The 16,610-nt window shown below is 43.1% G+C and overlaps 1 protein-coding gene across 3 annotated transcripts in view; it reads left to right on the plus strand.

Moving 5' to 3' along the window:
* The window catches only part of LOC120052704 (serine/threonine-protein kinase TAO2-like), a 36,395-nt gene that overhangs the window by 3,578 nt on the left and 16,207 nt on the right, over window positions 1-16,610 (plus strand). For all 3 annotated transcript variants that reach the window (XM_038999767.1, XM_038999769.1, XM_038999768.1), the window contains exons 2-15: window positions 5,247-5,387; window positions 5,532-5,603; window positions 5,815-5,916; window positions 5,993-6,038; window positions 6,318-6,414; window positions 7,879-7,992; window positions 8,169-8,260; window positions 8,978-9,071; window positions 9,290-9,371; window positions 9,480-9,647; window positions 11,393-11,599; window positions 11,857-11,985; window positions 12,399-12,635; window positions 15,625-15,753. In XM_038999767.1, the coding sequence (XP_038855695.1) occupies window positions 5,256-5,387; window positions 5,532-5,603; window positions 5,815-5,916; window positions 5,993-6,038; window positions 6,318-6,414; window positions 7,879-7,992; window positions 8,169-8,260; window positions 8,978-9,071; window positions 9,290-9,371; window positions 9,480-9,647; window positions 11,393-11,599; window positions 11,857-11,985; window positions 12,399-12,635; window positions 15,625-15,753 (1,701 nt within the window). In that variant the 5' untranslated portion in view covers window positions 5,247-5,255. The remainder of the gene's footprint in view (window positions 1-5,246; window positions 5,388-5,531; window positions 5,604-5,814; window positions 5,917-5,992; window positions 6,039-6,317; window positions 6,415-7,878; window positions 7,993-8,168; window positions 8,261-8,977; window positions 9,072-9,289; window positions 9,372-9,479; window positions 9,648-11,392; window positions 11,600-11,856; window positions 11,986-12,398; window positions 12,636-15,624; window positions 15,754-16,610) is intronic.

Here is a 16,610-nt window from a genome sequence, read left to right on the forward strand (position 1 = left end):
AAAATGACGCGTCGACTATTTCTCTCTATACCATTTGTATTTTTATATACCTTTGACTATTGGATGTTCTTATAGGCACTTTAGTATTGACAGTCTAATCTCGGGAGATGATAGGGTTGAAGTCATAAACAGCGCTGTTTAATATTGCCTGCTAACATGAATTTCTGTAAAATGCAAATTAATTACTTAAAAATCATACAATGGGATTTTCTGGATTTTTGTTTTAGAGTCCGTCTCTCACAGTTGAAGTGTACCTATGATAAAAATTACAGACCTCTACATGCTTTGTAAGTAGGAAAACCTGCAAAATCGGCAGTGTGTCAAATACTTGTTCTCCCCACTGTAACAAAACGCAGATGATTTAAAATAGGGTCTAAGCTACAACATGCAAATAAGAATCTGAGTTTACACATTTTTAGATAATTGAACATTTAACACGGGCGGGGGGAATGTCATTTTTATAAAATAAAAATTAAGAAATTATAAAATATACCGAACAATTTAAACGCAACAAACAACAATTTCAAAGATTTTACAGTTACAGTTCATAGAAGAACGTCAGTCTATTTAAAATAAATTAGGCCCTCATCTATGGATTTCACGTGACTGGGCAGTGGTGCAGCCATGGGGGGGCCTGGAAGGGTATAGGCCCACCCACTTGGGAGCCAGGCCCAGCCAATCAGATTGAGTTTTCCCCACAAGGGCCTTATTACAGACAGAAATATTCCTCAGTTTCATAAGCTGTCCAGGTTCCTGACCTCAGATGAGACCGCAGGTGAAGAAGCCGGATGTGGAGGTCCTGGGCTGGTGGGGTTACACATGGTCTGCGGTTGTGAGGCCGGTTGGACGTAGGGCTGTTACAGTTACCGTATTACCGCCTCACCGGCGGTCATGAAGGCAGTCAAATACCATGTGACCGTTTAGTCACGGTAATTAGGCTTCTACAAGCTGATTTTTCGGCTGGTCATTAGTAGCCTACCAAACTTGCTAACTGCCTGTCACTCAGCACTCTATTGTCCCTCTAATCACTCTGACGTCAAGGTAACTGTATTCAGAAATCTAATCAAACATTTCATGAGAGCCCATGAGCTCAAGTTGCTCAACATTTCTATAGGCTATGCAATTGCGTGAGAAAAGAGTGATGGTCTCGCTTAAAAAGAGGATCCCATCAGCTTTCTATAGGCTAGGCATACTATATTTGTTTCAGAACTTTCCTAATATTAAGCACATTGCTTATCTTTACAACAAGAGTCTAGCCTACCTGGCTGACATAAATGGATCACCACTTTATTTTAAGAATTTGAAATGTCAGAATAATTGTAGAGTGATTTATTTATAAGCTTTTATTTCTTTCATCACATTCCCAGTGGGTCAGACGTTTACATACACTCAATTAGTATTTGGTAGCATTGCCTTTAAATTGTTTAACTTGGGTCAAACATTTTGGGTAGCCTTCCACAAGCTTCCCACAATACGTTGGGTGAATTTTGGCCCATTCCTCCTGACAGAGCTGGTGTAACTGAGTCAGGTTTGTAAGGCCTCCTTGCTCGCACACGCTTTTTCAGTTCCACCCACAAATGTTCTATAGGATTGAGGTCAGGGCTTTGTGATGGCCACTCCAATACCTTGACTTTGTTGTCCTTAAGCCATTTTGCCACAACTTTGGAAGTATGCTTGGGGTCATTGTCCATTTGGAAGACCCATTTGCGACCATGCTTTAACCTCCTGACTGATGTCTTGAGATGTTGCTTCAATATATCCACATAATTGTCCATCCTCATGATGCCATCTATTTTGTGAAGTGCACCAGTCCCTCCTGCAGCAAAGCACCCACACATGATGCTGCAACCCCTGTGCTTCACGGTTGGGATGGTGTTCTTCGGCTTGCAAGCCTCCCCCTTTTTCCTCCAAACATAACGATGGTCATTATGGTCAAACAGTTCTATTTTTGTTTCATTGGACCAGAGGACATTTCTCCAAAAAGTACGATCTTTGTCCCCATGTGCAGTTGCAAACTGTAGTCTAGCTTTTTTTATGGAGGTTTTGGAGCAGTGGCTTCTTCCTTGCTCAGCGGCCTTTCAGGTTATGTTGATATAGGACTTGTTTTACTCCAGCATCTTCACAGGGTCCTTTTGCTGCTGTTCTGGGATTGATTTGCGATTTTCGCACCAAAATACGTTCATCTCTAGGAGACAGAACGCGTCTCCTTCCTGAGCGTTATGACGGCTGCGTGGTCCCATGGTGTTTATACTTGCTTACTTTTGTTTGGACAGATGAACGTGGTACCTTCAGACGTTTGGAAATTGCTCCCAAGGATGAACCGCACTTGTGGAGGTCCACAATTGTTTTCTGAGGTCTTGGTTGGTTTCTTTTGATTTTCCCATGATGTCAAGCAAAGAGGCACTGAGTTTGAAGGTAGGCCTTGAAATACATCCACAGGTACACCTCCAATTGACTCAAATTATGTCAATTAGCCTATCAGAAGCTTCTAAAGCATGACATTTTCTGGATTTTTCCAAGCTGGTTAACGGCACGGTCAATTTAGTATATGTAAACTTGTGACCCACTGGAATTGTGATACAGTGAAATAATCTGTCTGTAAACAATTGTTGGAAAAATTACTTGTCATGCACAAAGTAGATGTCCTAACCGACTTGCCAAAACTATAGTTTGTTAACAAGAAATTTGTGGAGTGGTTGAAAAACAAGTTTTAATGACTCCAACCTAAGTGTATGTAAACTTCTGACTGCAACTATTTATTTTAATGTTATTATTATTTAGTATATGTAAAGACGAGATTAAATCAACAATAGTCTGATGGGTGACAATATTAGTCTGTCACTTTTAAATTATATATCAATTCCTTTTTTGTGTGACTTTTTCGAATCATAGTCGCACCCATAGACCTATGTTTTGATAAGGTTTGTGTCACAACCGAACGGGCCAATAACTTCTTTAAATTAAACACATTAATCTCCTTTACAAGGGGTGTAGAGCCTAACTGGCATAAGCAGCGTGTGAGTATCAAGTTTGGGGTAGATCATTTTCACCTTAATGCATCTTTTATAATAAAAGCAGGTCACTTTTGATTATGGGGTGTTCCAGCTAATAGAACATTTGTGCTTATAGCCTACTCCCATGTGTGCATTGCTGCGCTTATAATGTGAAGAAATAAACTATTAGGCTATCAACATTTTAAGCTAAAAGTTTTGATCTGTTGCGTCAGCCACATTGCGTAAAGGTTTTTGATGCTAGTGGTTAGGGTTGCACATTTTGGGGAATATTCAAAATGGGATGTGTTACAGCCTGGATTCAAACCAGGGACTGTAGTAACGCCTCTTGCACTGAGATGCAGTGCCTTATACCGCTGCGTCCATGTGTGTGCGTTAACTATTTAACTGTACTAGAATGCTTAAAAGGCCGCAAATTTTTTTAATATCGCTATCGTTTTTTTGGCAAGGAAAATATTGGATATCGGTATCGGCCAAAAATGTCATATCGGTGCGTCACTACTATAAAATGCCACTTTAAGCAAATCTTGAGCTATTGTAACCCACAGCAATTTGGCATAGCCAGATCAGGACCTAACGTAAGGACAACTCCGAGTATGCTTTTCTGTTCTTCTGAAATAGACTACATTTTTTTCATATCATGTTTCTTTAGACATGTCTAAAATAAATAATTGATTTATTGTGCAGGTGTAGGCTATATTACATGGATTTATTTGACTTTCTAAACTGTAGATGTTCCAAAAGTCTACATCGGTGGCTTGTAGGGTATATGTGAAAGCCAGGAGATACTAAATGTGTTTGTTATTAACGGTCAATTCCCCTGAGACCAACAGTTATTTGCTTGACAATCATCGGCTGACTAAATTTCGTGACCGCCACAGTACTGGACGTACTGTTATTTCTCTAAAATGATGTTGGAGGCGGCTTGTGGTAGAGAAATTAATGTTAAATTCTCTGACAACAGCTCTGTTGGACATTCCTGCAGTCACCATGCCAATTGCACACTCCCTCAAATTGAGACATCTGTGGCATTGTGTTGTTTGACACAACTGCACATTTTAGTGGCCTTTTATTCTCCCCAGCACCTGTAATGATCATGTTGTTTAATCAGCTTCATGATATGCCACACCTGTCAGGTGGAAGTTCAACTGAAAAGGATCAGTCCGTGTTGATAGGTAGCAAACAGGATCTTTATTGTAATTCCAGAATTTCCATAATATATCTGCTGTAATTGTGTAATGTTTCACAGTATTACTTACCTGTCAGTGTTGTGATTGGCTGTGATAATCGCCTAATGATTTCTCACTCCTTGGCGGCATCTGTTCTGAATTTGTGGCTGTGTTTTCTGGGCTTGAGCCTTTTACTTTCGGTGTTGGTCCACCAGCTTCAAACAGCTGTAAAACAATATCTGCTATTGGAAATATGTTTCTAGCGATTTAGATGGTACAATGATTCCCTACGCTATTCATTGCTTGTTTTCTCACAGAAACTGAAATTGAGCAAGCAGTGTATAATTTTAGCAACAAGCAAATGAGAGCGATTTCCACTAGATAACACAGCCACAAAGTCAAAACAGCTTTCCCAGTTTAACAGTGGGAGAAATCAATAGGCGAATATCCCAGCCAATCACAACACTGGCGTGTAAGTAATACTGTGAAACACTATCATTCCACAATCACTGCAGATATATTATGGCCATTTTATGAAATTACAATGCAAAAATAAAAATACAATCCTATGTGTAGCGCCTTAAGTTATGAGTAAACCATGTCTCTGCTCTCACAGCACTTTGATTTACAGTTAGAGGGACTGTTAAGTGTGTGTGCGCACATGCCATGCGAGCTGTAGTGAAAGTTTGTGTATCCATCACCATAATATGTACGCTAGCACTCTCTGCCGAGGTTGAGACGCGTTTTATACATTTTTAATATGGGTTTGTTATTAAGTGCACTTTGTGAGAACTAACCTCCCCCTCTTTCGGTTTCTCTCTCTCCGCACTTGTTCTCTGCCTTTCTATCTCTATACCCTTCTTTACTCCTCTTTCTCTCTCTCTCTCTACCTCTTCCTCTATTCCACTACCCTTCTTCTCTCTCTACCTTGTCTCGTGCATTTTCTCTTCCACTCTCTGTTCTGTCCTTCTCACTTTCTTTTCCCACCATATCCACCTTTCTCCCCCTTCACCCCCCTTAAAAAAAAAAAAGAATTCCCTCCTAATTTTCTCTTTCTGTCCACCAGGCCCTGGCTATGCCCTCGAGTGTGCGGGCGGGCAATCTAAAGGACCCGGATGTGGCTGAGCTCTTCTACAGAGATGACCCCGAGAAGCTTTTCGCTGACCTCCGAGAGATCGGCCATGGCAGTTTCGGGGCCGTCTACTTCGTAAGGGGACCTTATATTAGGGGGAGGGGAGAGTTTTGATTAAGAAAGTGTGTGTGTGTTCGCTCTCCTTATCAAAGTGTGTAACAAGGTGTTTTGAGAGTTTGTATGAAGTGTGTCTGTCCTTCTCGATGCTGTGTCCGACAGGCCCGAGATGTGCGCAACAACGAGGTGGTGGCCATCAAGAAGATGTCCTACACCGGCAAGCAGTCCAACGAGGTGAGCCTAGGCGCGCGCACACTTAAGTTGATGAATAGAAATGGATGTGTTAGTGCTTGGCTGGAACAAAAGCCTGCACACTCAGGACCCTCAGGCTTTTCAAGAATGGATTAGAATTGTCCCTAAATAATCAACTTTTTTGTCTATTTTCCATGATTCCCTGTGGCCTGATGTTTGGTATTAACCCCTGCTCTCTCGTCGTTCTCCTCAGAAATGGCAGGATATCATCAAGGAGGTGAAGTTCCTCCAGAAGCTCCGTCATCCCAACACCATCGAGTACAGAGGATGCTACCTCAGAGAACACACAGCATGGGTCAGTATTAGCAGTGTGTGTGCCCCCAGTACACTATTTGAGTGTCTACTAATAATCTGTCCCCTCTCTCTCTCAGCTGGTGATGGAGTACTGTTTAGGCTCAGCCTCCGATCTTCTAGAAGGTTAGTACACCAGAGAACAACTGCAGGGATTATTTTGAGTCATGTTTAAGGGTGTTTAGCATGTTTTTGAAGCTTTGTTTATAACTAGACTCTCTCTGTGTGTGTCTCTGTCTTTCTGTGTGTCTCTGTCTTTCTGTGTGTCTCTGTCTTTCTGTGTGTCTCTGTCTTTCTGTGTGTCTCTGTCTTTCTGTGTGTCTCTGTGTCTCTGTCTTTCTGTGTGTCTCTGTCTTTTTGTGTGTCTCTGTCTTTTTGTGTGTGTCTGTCTTTCTGTGTCTGTAGTTCACAAGAAGCCACTACAGGAGGTGGAAATAGCTGCTATTACCCATGGTGCACTACTGGGCTTGGCCTATCTTCACTCCCACAACATGATCCATAGGTAATATTATAAAAATATATGCCATTTTAGCAGATGCTTTTATCCAAAGCAACTTAGTCAAACAACTACTACGACCTCTTGGTCCATGCTACTGTGTTGTCCATATGCTGTCACTGTGCAGTGTCTTAGAGCAATTCTGGCTGTTCAATTCCTGTTCCGTTTTCAATGCTATGTCTTTCAGTCTAGTCTGTCATCATTGGTTCTACAATATCTCAGTAACGTCTCAGGGATTTTACTCAGTGCCGTTTCAATAATCATGCCGTCGTTGGATAATCATTCCATTGTGGCCTTAATAGCCTGGGCTCATTTTCCCAATAGCGATGGAACTTGGGCTTACAAGTGTTTTTAACAATGGATCTTTCCTACAACGGCCGAAGACGTAACATGAGTTTTCCAAAACACCACTACAAGTGCGTCGTTGGTGCATGTGTTGTCACGAATAGGATCGAAGGAAAAGGAGCGCTGCTCTCGGAACAGCTTTCTCCATTCAAATATTTCCTTAACATTTGAGTTATTTCACAATACTGACGCAGAGAAAGAGATTACCACCTACGGCTGCAAATATTGAGGCAGTTTACTCTAATGCTTACCCAATAAAAAGGCAAAAAATCACAGATTTGGCACATTACGCACATAATATATTGAGACAAGTTATAGACGGTAGCCTACAAGTAGCAAAATAAAACTCGATTGATTGAACATGAAATGTATTTTGATATAATTGAAATAGGCCTATAAGCTTACTGTTTATATTTTTGTGCATTCAACTCTGTTTTCGTTCTAAGCATATTTTTATACGTTGCTTGTTTGTATCAATTGCAAAGACATTGGCAACGTATTTGTAGTCAACTTTGTTCTGAAGTTTTTCGCAGGCAGAGAGGTGGATAAACCATGTGATTCTGTTTTAGCTGAGATCTGTGTATAAAGTGATTCGGGAGGGCAAAAAAAGCATGTAATGACACAATTAGCTGTTCTACAAGTGGTCTGAGGTAGGCGTTAGATTACGAGCATTTTCATGTACAACGTTAATAACAATTGCTTGGCGATTTAACGATTCCCCTATGAAGGTTCTAACGAGGAACTTAACCTTAAGATGCTTTTGGGAAACCGGGCCCTGGCCTCTTTTATACCATATATGCTATATAGGGTATGTCACTATTGCAAGGCCGCTCTTGAGTGTCTACAATTGTATAGAAAGTATGCAGAAATTATAATTTACCTATATACTGTGGACTATATATACATTATTTATTTATTTTCAAATAGCTGCCCTTTTTCTGTCCCGCAAATGAATTTTGACAAACAAATCGGTCCCCTTTATAAAATCTCTGTGGCCCTCCGTTGAATTTTGAAATCTCGTTGTGGCCCCCGAGCCAAAACGTTTGCCCAACCCTGGTTTAAGTGAATATGTTCAACGTCGTTGTCTCTGCGCTGTTAACGTTGTGTTAACATCTCTCCTCTCAGGGATGTGAAGGCGGGGAACATCCTCCTGACAGAGCCTGGCCAGGTGAAGCTGGGAGACTTTGGCTCTGCCTCCATTGTTGCCCCCGCCAACTCCTTTGTAGGAACCCCCTACTGGTGAGGAGCTAGAACCGCAAACTGTGGACTATTCAATTCCCTGTGGGCCAAAGTACTGCTGGTTTTCTCCTGTGAATCTCCAAATCCTCCCCCACCCCCTGCCCTACACACAAGGGATGGTACACTCTTTTTAACCAGTGGCTGATTATAAAGGAGATGGTTCACTCTTTTTCCAGGATGGCTCCGGAGGTGATCCTAGCGATGGACGAGGGTCAGTACGACGGCAAGGTGGACGTCTGGTCTCTGGGCATCACCTGTATAGAGCTGGGTAGGCATCGCCATGGCAAGAAACCACTCTCTAGGATCTTCATGGCAACAAACTATTCACAATCTCTATGGTACTGTAGAGAGGGAATGTCGCCCTTGGACACCACATCAAGAAAGAGATCTAACAATGTAGTATAATATAGGAAATATGAAGGTGTCTTGGCAAATGGCTCCACAGTGAACTTTGACCCCAGGCCCTCAGTGTGACCCCTGTCTGAGTGGTCTGACCAAATCCCTAACCCCTGGGAGTTGGAAATAGTCTATGTTGTGTATGTTTGTCCCGGCATTGTTACTGGGATTTAAGAGACTCAGCACTAAGCTGCTTTGGCTGTTAGCTAACATGTCCTCTCTCTCCCTTCTCTCTCTATCACTTGGTCACTTTCTCTCTATCTCCCTTTCCTTCTCTCGATTGATCTCTCTTCTTTCTATACCCTTTCTCTCTCTCTCTCTCTCTCTCTCTCTCTCTCTCTCTCTCTCTCTCTCTCTCTCTTTCTTTCTTTCTTTCTTTCTTTCTTTCTTTCTTTCTTTCTTTCTTTCTTTCTTTCTTTCTTTCTTTCTTTCTTTCTTTCTTTCTTTCTTTCTTTCTTTCTTTCTTTCTTTCTTTCTTTCTTTCTTTCTTTCTTTCTTTCTTTCTTTCTTTCTTTCTTTCTTTCTTTCTTTCTTTCTTTCTTTCTTTCTTTCTTTCTTTCTTTCTTTCTTTCTTTCTTTCTTTCTTTAGCGGAGAGGAAGCCTCCTCTGTTCAATATGAATGCTATGAGTGCCTTATACCACATCGCCCAGAATGAGAGCCCAATCCTAGCGTCCAATCACTGGTGAGCGTCACTCTTCCTCATGTACATTTCTCCACTCCCTTATCCGTTTGTCATTCACCTAACCTCTCTTGCTTAACTCTTGAACTTTTGAATCTCTCCTTTACATCACTGTCTCGTTGTCTCTTAACGCTCTTTCGCTCACTCACCAGCTCTCTTTCACTCATCAGCTCTCTTTCTGTCTTCTCTCTGACTGAACTCTCTTCTCTCTCGTGCCGTAGGTCTGATTATTTCCGTAACTTTGTGGACTCCTGTCTACAGAAGATTCCACAAGACAGGCCTATCTCTGATGTGTTGCTGAATGTAAGAGTGCAGCACACACACCTTTTTCTTCTTCCTCTTCCTCAGTTTCTCTCTCTAACTCTTTGCACACCCCCCCCCCCCTTTTTCCCCTCCTTCCCCTGTCTGTAGCACCGGTTTCTGTGTCGTGAGCGTCCCCTAACGGCGGTGATGGACCTCATAGCGAGGACCAAGGACGCAGTGCGGGAGCTGGACAACCTCCAGTACAGGAAGATGAAGAAGATCCTCTTCCACGAAGCCCACAACGGACCCACCCCAGAGGGAGGCGAGGAGGAGGAGGTAGGGGCTCCCCCCCATGTTAGTAAGGTCCATGATGGACCTCCTCTGGTTGTATGGTGGGGAGGAGGAGTTATGGGGCACACTTGTTAGGGCAGATCTGGGTTGATCACTTACAGTGCCTTCAGAAATTATTTATACCACTTGACTTATTCACGTTTTGTTGTTACAACCTTTTTTTTCTCCACTATCTACACACAATACCCCATAATGACAAAGTGAAAACATGTTTTTATAAATGTTAGCTGATTTATTGAAAATAAAATACAGATATCTAATTTACATAAGTATTCACACCCCTGAGTTGATTCATGTTAGAATCACCTTTGGCAGCGATTACAGCTGTGAGTCTTTCTGGGTAAGTCTCTTAAGAGATTTGCACACCTGGATCACTTATTTGCACATTTATTATTTAAACAAATAATTTAAGCTCTGTCAAGTTGGTTGTTGATAAATTCTAGACAGCCATTTTCAAGTCTTGCCATAGATTTTCAAGCCTATTTACGTCAACTAACTCAGGAACATTCAATGTCGTCTTGGTAAGCATGTCCAGTGTATATTTGGCCCTGTTTGAAGTTATTGTCCTGCTGAAAGGTGAATTTGTCTCCCAGTGTCTGTTGGAATAGAGACTGAACAAGGTGTTCCTCTAGGATTGTGCCTGTGCTTAGCTCTTTTCCGTTTCTTTGTATCCTAAAAAACTCCCTAGTCTTTGCCAATGACGAGCATACCATAACACGATGCAGCCACCACCATGCTTGAAAATATGAAGTGATGTTGGATTTGCCCCAAACATAACTTTGTCCTGAATACAAAGTGTTATGTTTCTTTGCCACATTTTTTGCAGTTTTACTTTAGTGCCTTATTGCAAACAGGATGTATGTCTTTGAATATTTTATTCTGTACAGGCTTCCTTTTCACTCTGTAGTTAATCCACAACACTAACCTAAATGACAATGTTGATCCATCCTCAGTTTTCTCCTGTCACAGCCATGTAAACTCTGTTTTAATGTTACCATTGGCCTCATGGTGAAATCCCTGAGCGGTTTTCTTCCTCTCCGGCAACTGAGTTAGGAAACACGCCTGTATCTTTGTAGTGACTGGGTGTATTGATACATCCAAAGTGTAATTAATAACTTCAGCATGCTCAAAGGGATATTCAATGTCTGCTTTTTTATTTTTGCCCATCTACCAATAGGTTCCCTCCTTTGCAAAGCATTGGAAAACCTCCTTGGTCTTTGTGCTTGAATCTGTGTTTGAAATTCACTGCTTAGCTGAGGGGCCTTCAGTAATTGTTTGTGTGTACAGAGATGAGGTAGTCATTCAAAAATAATGTGAAACACTGTTATCGCACACAGTGAATCCATGCAACGTATGACCTGTTAAGCACATTTGTTCTCCTGAACTTATTTAGGCTTGCCGTAAGAGGTTGAATACTTATTGACTCAAGACATTTCATCGTTTAATTTTTAATTTGTAAAAATGTCTAAACAAATACACTTTGACACTATGGGGTATTGTGTGTAGGCCAGTGAGACAATCTCAACGTAATCCGTTTTAAATGCAGGCTGTAACACAACATTTTGGGATAAGTCTAGGGGTGTGAATATTTTCTGAAGGCACTGTATCTTATGTTAACTTTCTGCCTGCCTGTGTCTCTCTCTGCCTGTTTCTGACTGTCCGTATCTGCCTGCCTGTCTGTGTATAATGTCTCTATTTTTCTTCTCTCCTTCCCCCTCCCTCTCACCCAGGAGGTGGAGCAGTACCTGCTGCGTACGGGCACTGTGGGCAGCATGGAGAGTTCCCAGTCTGTGCCCAGTATGTCCATCTCCGCCAGCTCCCAGAGCTCCTCGGTCAACAGCCTGGCGGACGGCTCCGACGACAGCAATGAGATGGCCATGATGACCGAGGGAGAGCACACAGTCACCTCCAACTCCTCCATTATACACCGCCCTACCGTAAGTCTGAGAGAGGTGTGAATGGGGTTTGGGTGCGGTGGGGGGAGATGGCTATGATGACTGAGGGAGAGAAGTCTCCTTCATTATACACCACCCTGCTGTAAGTCTGAGAGAGGTTGTGTGTGGTGTGTGTGCTAGAGGGAGAGAATATGGTGGTGTGTGTATGTGGTAAATATGTCAGGTGTGTGCAATTGTTTGTGGACATTAATTAAACTTCCCTCTCCTGAATTCTCTTTCTCTCTCTCCTTGTCCCCCAGGGTCAGGATAATATCTATGATGACCCATACCAGCCAGAGATAGACCAGCAGCAGCCCTCGTCAGCCGCCCGCCGCAGGGCCTACTACCGCAACCGGGACCACTTCGCCACCATCCGCACGGCCTCCCTGGTGAGCACATCCCCAAACCCCTCTCTCTGACCCAACCACTAACCACTCTCTCTGACATGACCGCAAACGCTAACCCCTAAACCTCTCTTTCTCTGATACGACTGCTAACACAACCCCCTAACCCCTCTCTCATACTACTATGAACGCTTGTTTGTTTTCTTACAGCTACTTTGCCTAAGCTTGATTGAGTTCGCCTGCGATCCAATGGAACAGTCCCACAACTGGAAACCCCGCCCACCTCTCTCTCCAGGCAGGCTCAATCGAAAACTCAAAGATGTCAGATACTATTGAAACACTATTGAAACTCTTTCTTCCACTCTCTCTCCTCCCCTTTCTCTCTCTCCTCCCCTTTCTCTTTTCCTCCCATTTCTATCTCCCCACTCTCTCAACCCCCCCCCCTTCCATCTCTCCAGGTCACTCGTCAGATCCAGGAGCACGAGCAGGGCTCAGCGCTGAGGGAGCAGATGTCCGGCTATAAGAGGATGAGGAGGCAGCACCAGAAACAGTTGATGGGCCTGGAGAACAAGCTGAAGGCTGAGATGGATGAGCACCAGCTGAGACTAGACAAAGAGTTGGAGAACCAGAGGAACAGCTTCGGAGGAGAGGGGGACAAACTGGGCAAGAAACACCAGGCCATCCTGGAGAAGGAGGTGAGGGATGGCAGGACTGGAGGAAAGTTGGGGTTTAGGAGAGGGGGTCAAACCGGGCAAGAAACAGATGAACAGAATGTAGTATTTTTCTCCCTTCATCCCAATATTGGGGCTATATCCAGGAAGGCCAAAGTTCCAGAAGCTGGACCTAAAATAGTGTATTAGAGATCATACAAAAGATTTTGCTGTGAGACTTGTGAGCATGAAAAAAATCATATTTGTTGGTCTTATGTGATTAATAAGGAGCATCCAGACACTGCACTTGATACATTTATGAAATTGCTTCTTCCAATTTATTGATAAACATGCACCTGTTAAGAAACTGACTGTTAGAACAGTTTTTTATACCCCTTTTTCTTTCTCCACAATTTCGTGGTATCCAATTGGTAGTAGTTAGTCTTGTCTCATCGCTGCAACTCCCGTACGGACTCGGGAGCAGCGAAGGTTGAGAGCCATGCGTCCTCTGAAACACAACCCAACCTAGCCGCACTGCTTCTTGACACAACACACATCCAACCCGGAAGCACCAATGTGTCGGAGGAAACACCGTGCACCTGGTGACCTGCGTGCACTGCCCGCCACAGGAGTCGCTAGTGCGCGATGAGACAGGGATATCCCTGCCGGCCAAACCCCCCCCTAACCCGGACGACGCTGGGCCAATTCTGCGTCGCCCCATGGACCTCCCGGTCGCAGCCGGCTGTGAGCCTGGGCTCGAACCCAGAATCTCTGGTGGCACAGCGATGCAGTGCCTTAGACCACTGCGCCACCCGGGAGGCCTGTTAGAACTGTTAAGGCTCCATGGATTGATGAGGTGAAAGAGATGGAGCAAAAGTAGTGGCTAAGTCTGGCTGCACATCTGACTGGCTGACTTACTACAAATTGAGAAATGATGTGACTAAACTCAACAACAAAAAAGAAGAAACTGTATTATGAAGCCTAGATCAATGATATAACAAATGATGGGGAAAACACTTTGGAGTACTTTAAATGAAATTATGGGCAAAAGACAAATTCAACTCCATCTTTTATCGAATTAGATGGCTTTTTCATCACAAAACCATTTGATGTTGCCAATTATTTTAATGAGTACTTTATTGGCAAATTAGGAAAACTTAGACAGGAAATGCCAACAACGAACAGTGAGCCATCGTATTCAGGTATAAAAATACAAATAATGAAAGAAAAGCATTGCAAGTTTGAATTTTGTAAAGTTAGTGTGACATTTACTCCTGAGGTGCTGACCTGTTGCAACTTCTACAACCACTGTGATTATTATTATTTGACCTGCTGGTCATCTATGAACATTTGAACATCTTCCCGGCACAGCCAGAAGAGCACTGGCCACCCCTCATAGCCTGGTTCCTCTTTAGGTTTCTTCCTAGGTTCCGGCCTTTCTAGGGAGTTTTTCCTAGCCACCGTGCTTCTACACCTGCGTTGCTTGCTGTTTGGGGTTTTAGGCTGGGTTTCTGTACAGCACTTTGTGACATCAGCTGATTTAAGAAGGGCTTTATAAATACATTTGACAGCCTTGAGTACTTTTGCAAGTTTTAACCCCATGGTCTGTGTTGGCAGTTTTGTTGAGCAGGCGTTTCAATGCCATGACAGAGGGTATCACGTCTGCTACAGACGCAGTTGATAAGCTTATTTCTCGAGTCAGTAGTTTGAGTGGAGCTAGGAGTGTGTTCATGTTCACAAATGCCATTTTAAATGGCAGCAGCGCTATGAGATCCAGCACATTCTCAAGCATGCAATACGGCTTTCCTCAGTACGACATCCTCGTCGACCCACTGTGCTGTCAGACTCAGCATGCTCATGGGGCTGACATCGCTGGTCCAAATGTCAGTCGTGAAGCTTATAGCAGTGACGCCCATAGCAAGTAGCTCATGGATGTGCGTTTCAACATTACTGTTACCTACTTGGTAGTGTGTACCGGGGCTCAAGGTGCTCGACCAGTCGGCAAAAGCCAACATCATCCACGACAGAGAACGGTTGATTATCAAGGGCAATGAATTCCATTATCTTGCCGTTAATGGATGTCTCGATGATATTTTCTTACTCTTTCAAATGACTGTTTGACTTGAACTTATTTAGTTGTTGAAAGTGTGCGCTTAGTTGCATATTACCTTTTTGTTATCTTCCTTTGAAACTTCTAAATAGATCCACACGGCAGACATTGTGGGCTAGGTTAGGAATGCTGTGTAGCTCTGTATTTTTTTGTGGCGTCATCTACCTACGTTATATAGGTATGCACGCCAGCTTTGACATCGTTATTGCACATCGGCGTTAAACTAGACATCGAGCCGATGTTGGCATCTTTAGCTAATATTGTCCGATATGCTTACCGATATATCGTGCATCCCTAGTCAAAACATATAGATTCAATGGTTGTAATGATGAGGAGCGGTCTGTCTGTAATAAAGAGATGCTCTGCTTTTTTGACGCCACTTTCCAAAAAGCAAGTCCTCCAGCCTCTGGTTTAGTCTTATATTGATTATTGTCCAGTCTTGTGAAGTGCTGCAAGGAAAGACCTAGTTAAGCTGCAGCTGGCTCAGAACAGAGCGGAACGTCTTGCACTTCATTGTAATCAGAGGGCTGATATAAGTACTATGCATGCCAGTCTCTTGGCTAAGAGTTGAGGAGAGACTGATTGCATCACTTCTTTTTAAAAGAAACGTGTTGAAAATCCCAAATTGTTTGCGTAGGCCACTTACAAACAGCTCTGACCTCACCGGGGGTCTTTTCATTCCCCAAATCCAGGACAAAATCAAGAAAGTGTACAGTATTATATAGAGCCAATTTTGCAAGGAACTACGGGTAAAGCAACGCCTCTTCCCTATTTGACCTAGATAGTTTGTGTATGTATTGATATGTAAGCTTTAAAAAAAGCTATTGTGTTTTGTGAGGACCCCGGGAAGAGTAGCTGCTGCTTTTGCAACAGTTAATGGGGATCCTAATATAATACCAAATGCCTCCCTCTCTCTCTCCCCAGACCAAGGCAGCCCTAGCTGAGGAGAAGAAGTTCCAGCAGCATATCCTGAGCCAGCAGAAGAAAGAGCTGACCAGTCTACTGGAGTCTCAGAAACGCCAGTACCGTCAGCGCAAGGACCAGCTCAAAGAGGTACAACCTTATTCCATCCACATGTTCCAACCACACGACTACCTTATTCCAACCACACGACTACCTTATTCCAACCACACGACTACCTTATTCCAACCACACGACTACCTTATTCCAACCACACGACTACCTTATTCCAACCACACGACTACCTTATTACAACCATACAGGACAACAGTACAATTGTAGTCACATGGGGCTGACCCAGGAGTGGCTGGTGTCACCCTCTAACCCTTCCCCATGTGTTGTTTTGATTGGCTGGTGTCACATTCTAACCCAGGGTTCCCCAACTGGTGGCGCACAGGCCAAATTTTATTTGGGCCCTCTAATTTTTCTGAGCAAAATATAAAACAAATGTATTTTTTCTTCTTTCACATAAGACTGTAAAAACACCAGGAAATCAGCTCCAGGTTCTACATTTTTTGATTTAGAAATCTGTTCCCAAGTAGTCCAACGCATAATAGAGAAACAAGTCATCATATACAAATGTAAGCAAGATTCTAAATTATTACGTTTTAATCAAACATTGTATCTGTTTGGGCTTCTTGCGGTTAATTTGCAGTCTACAAATTATTTGTTCCGGTCCCCCCGACCATCCGTTCAAGAAAAGATCGGGACGTGGCTGAATCTAGTTGATGATCTCTACTCTAAATCTTCCCCATGTGTTGTTTCTACTAGGAACTGAATGAGAACCAGTCGACCCTTAAGAGGGAGAAGCAAGGGTGGCTGGTGTCAGCCTTTAACTAGGGGTGTGAACGTCTAAATGAAATTGGGATCCTTAAAGTAAAAATTCCTAAGGGCTAAAACTTTGTTTTTTTTCCCTCCTACAAATGTTTAATCACAGTGCAGCTGGCTCG

This window comes from Salvelinus namaycush, chromosome 8, assembly GCF_016432855.1.
Source record: "Salvelinus namaycush isolate Seneca chromosome 8, SaNama_1.0, whole genome shotgun sequence".
Taxonomy (NCBI): Eukaryota; Metazoa; Chordata; class Actinopteri; order Salmoniformes; family Salmonidae; genus Salvelinus; species Salvelinus namaycush.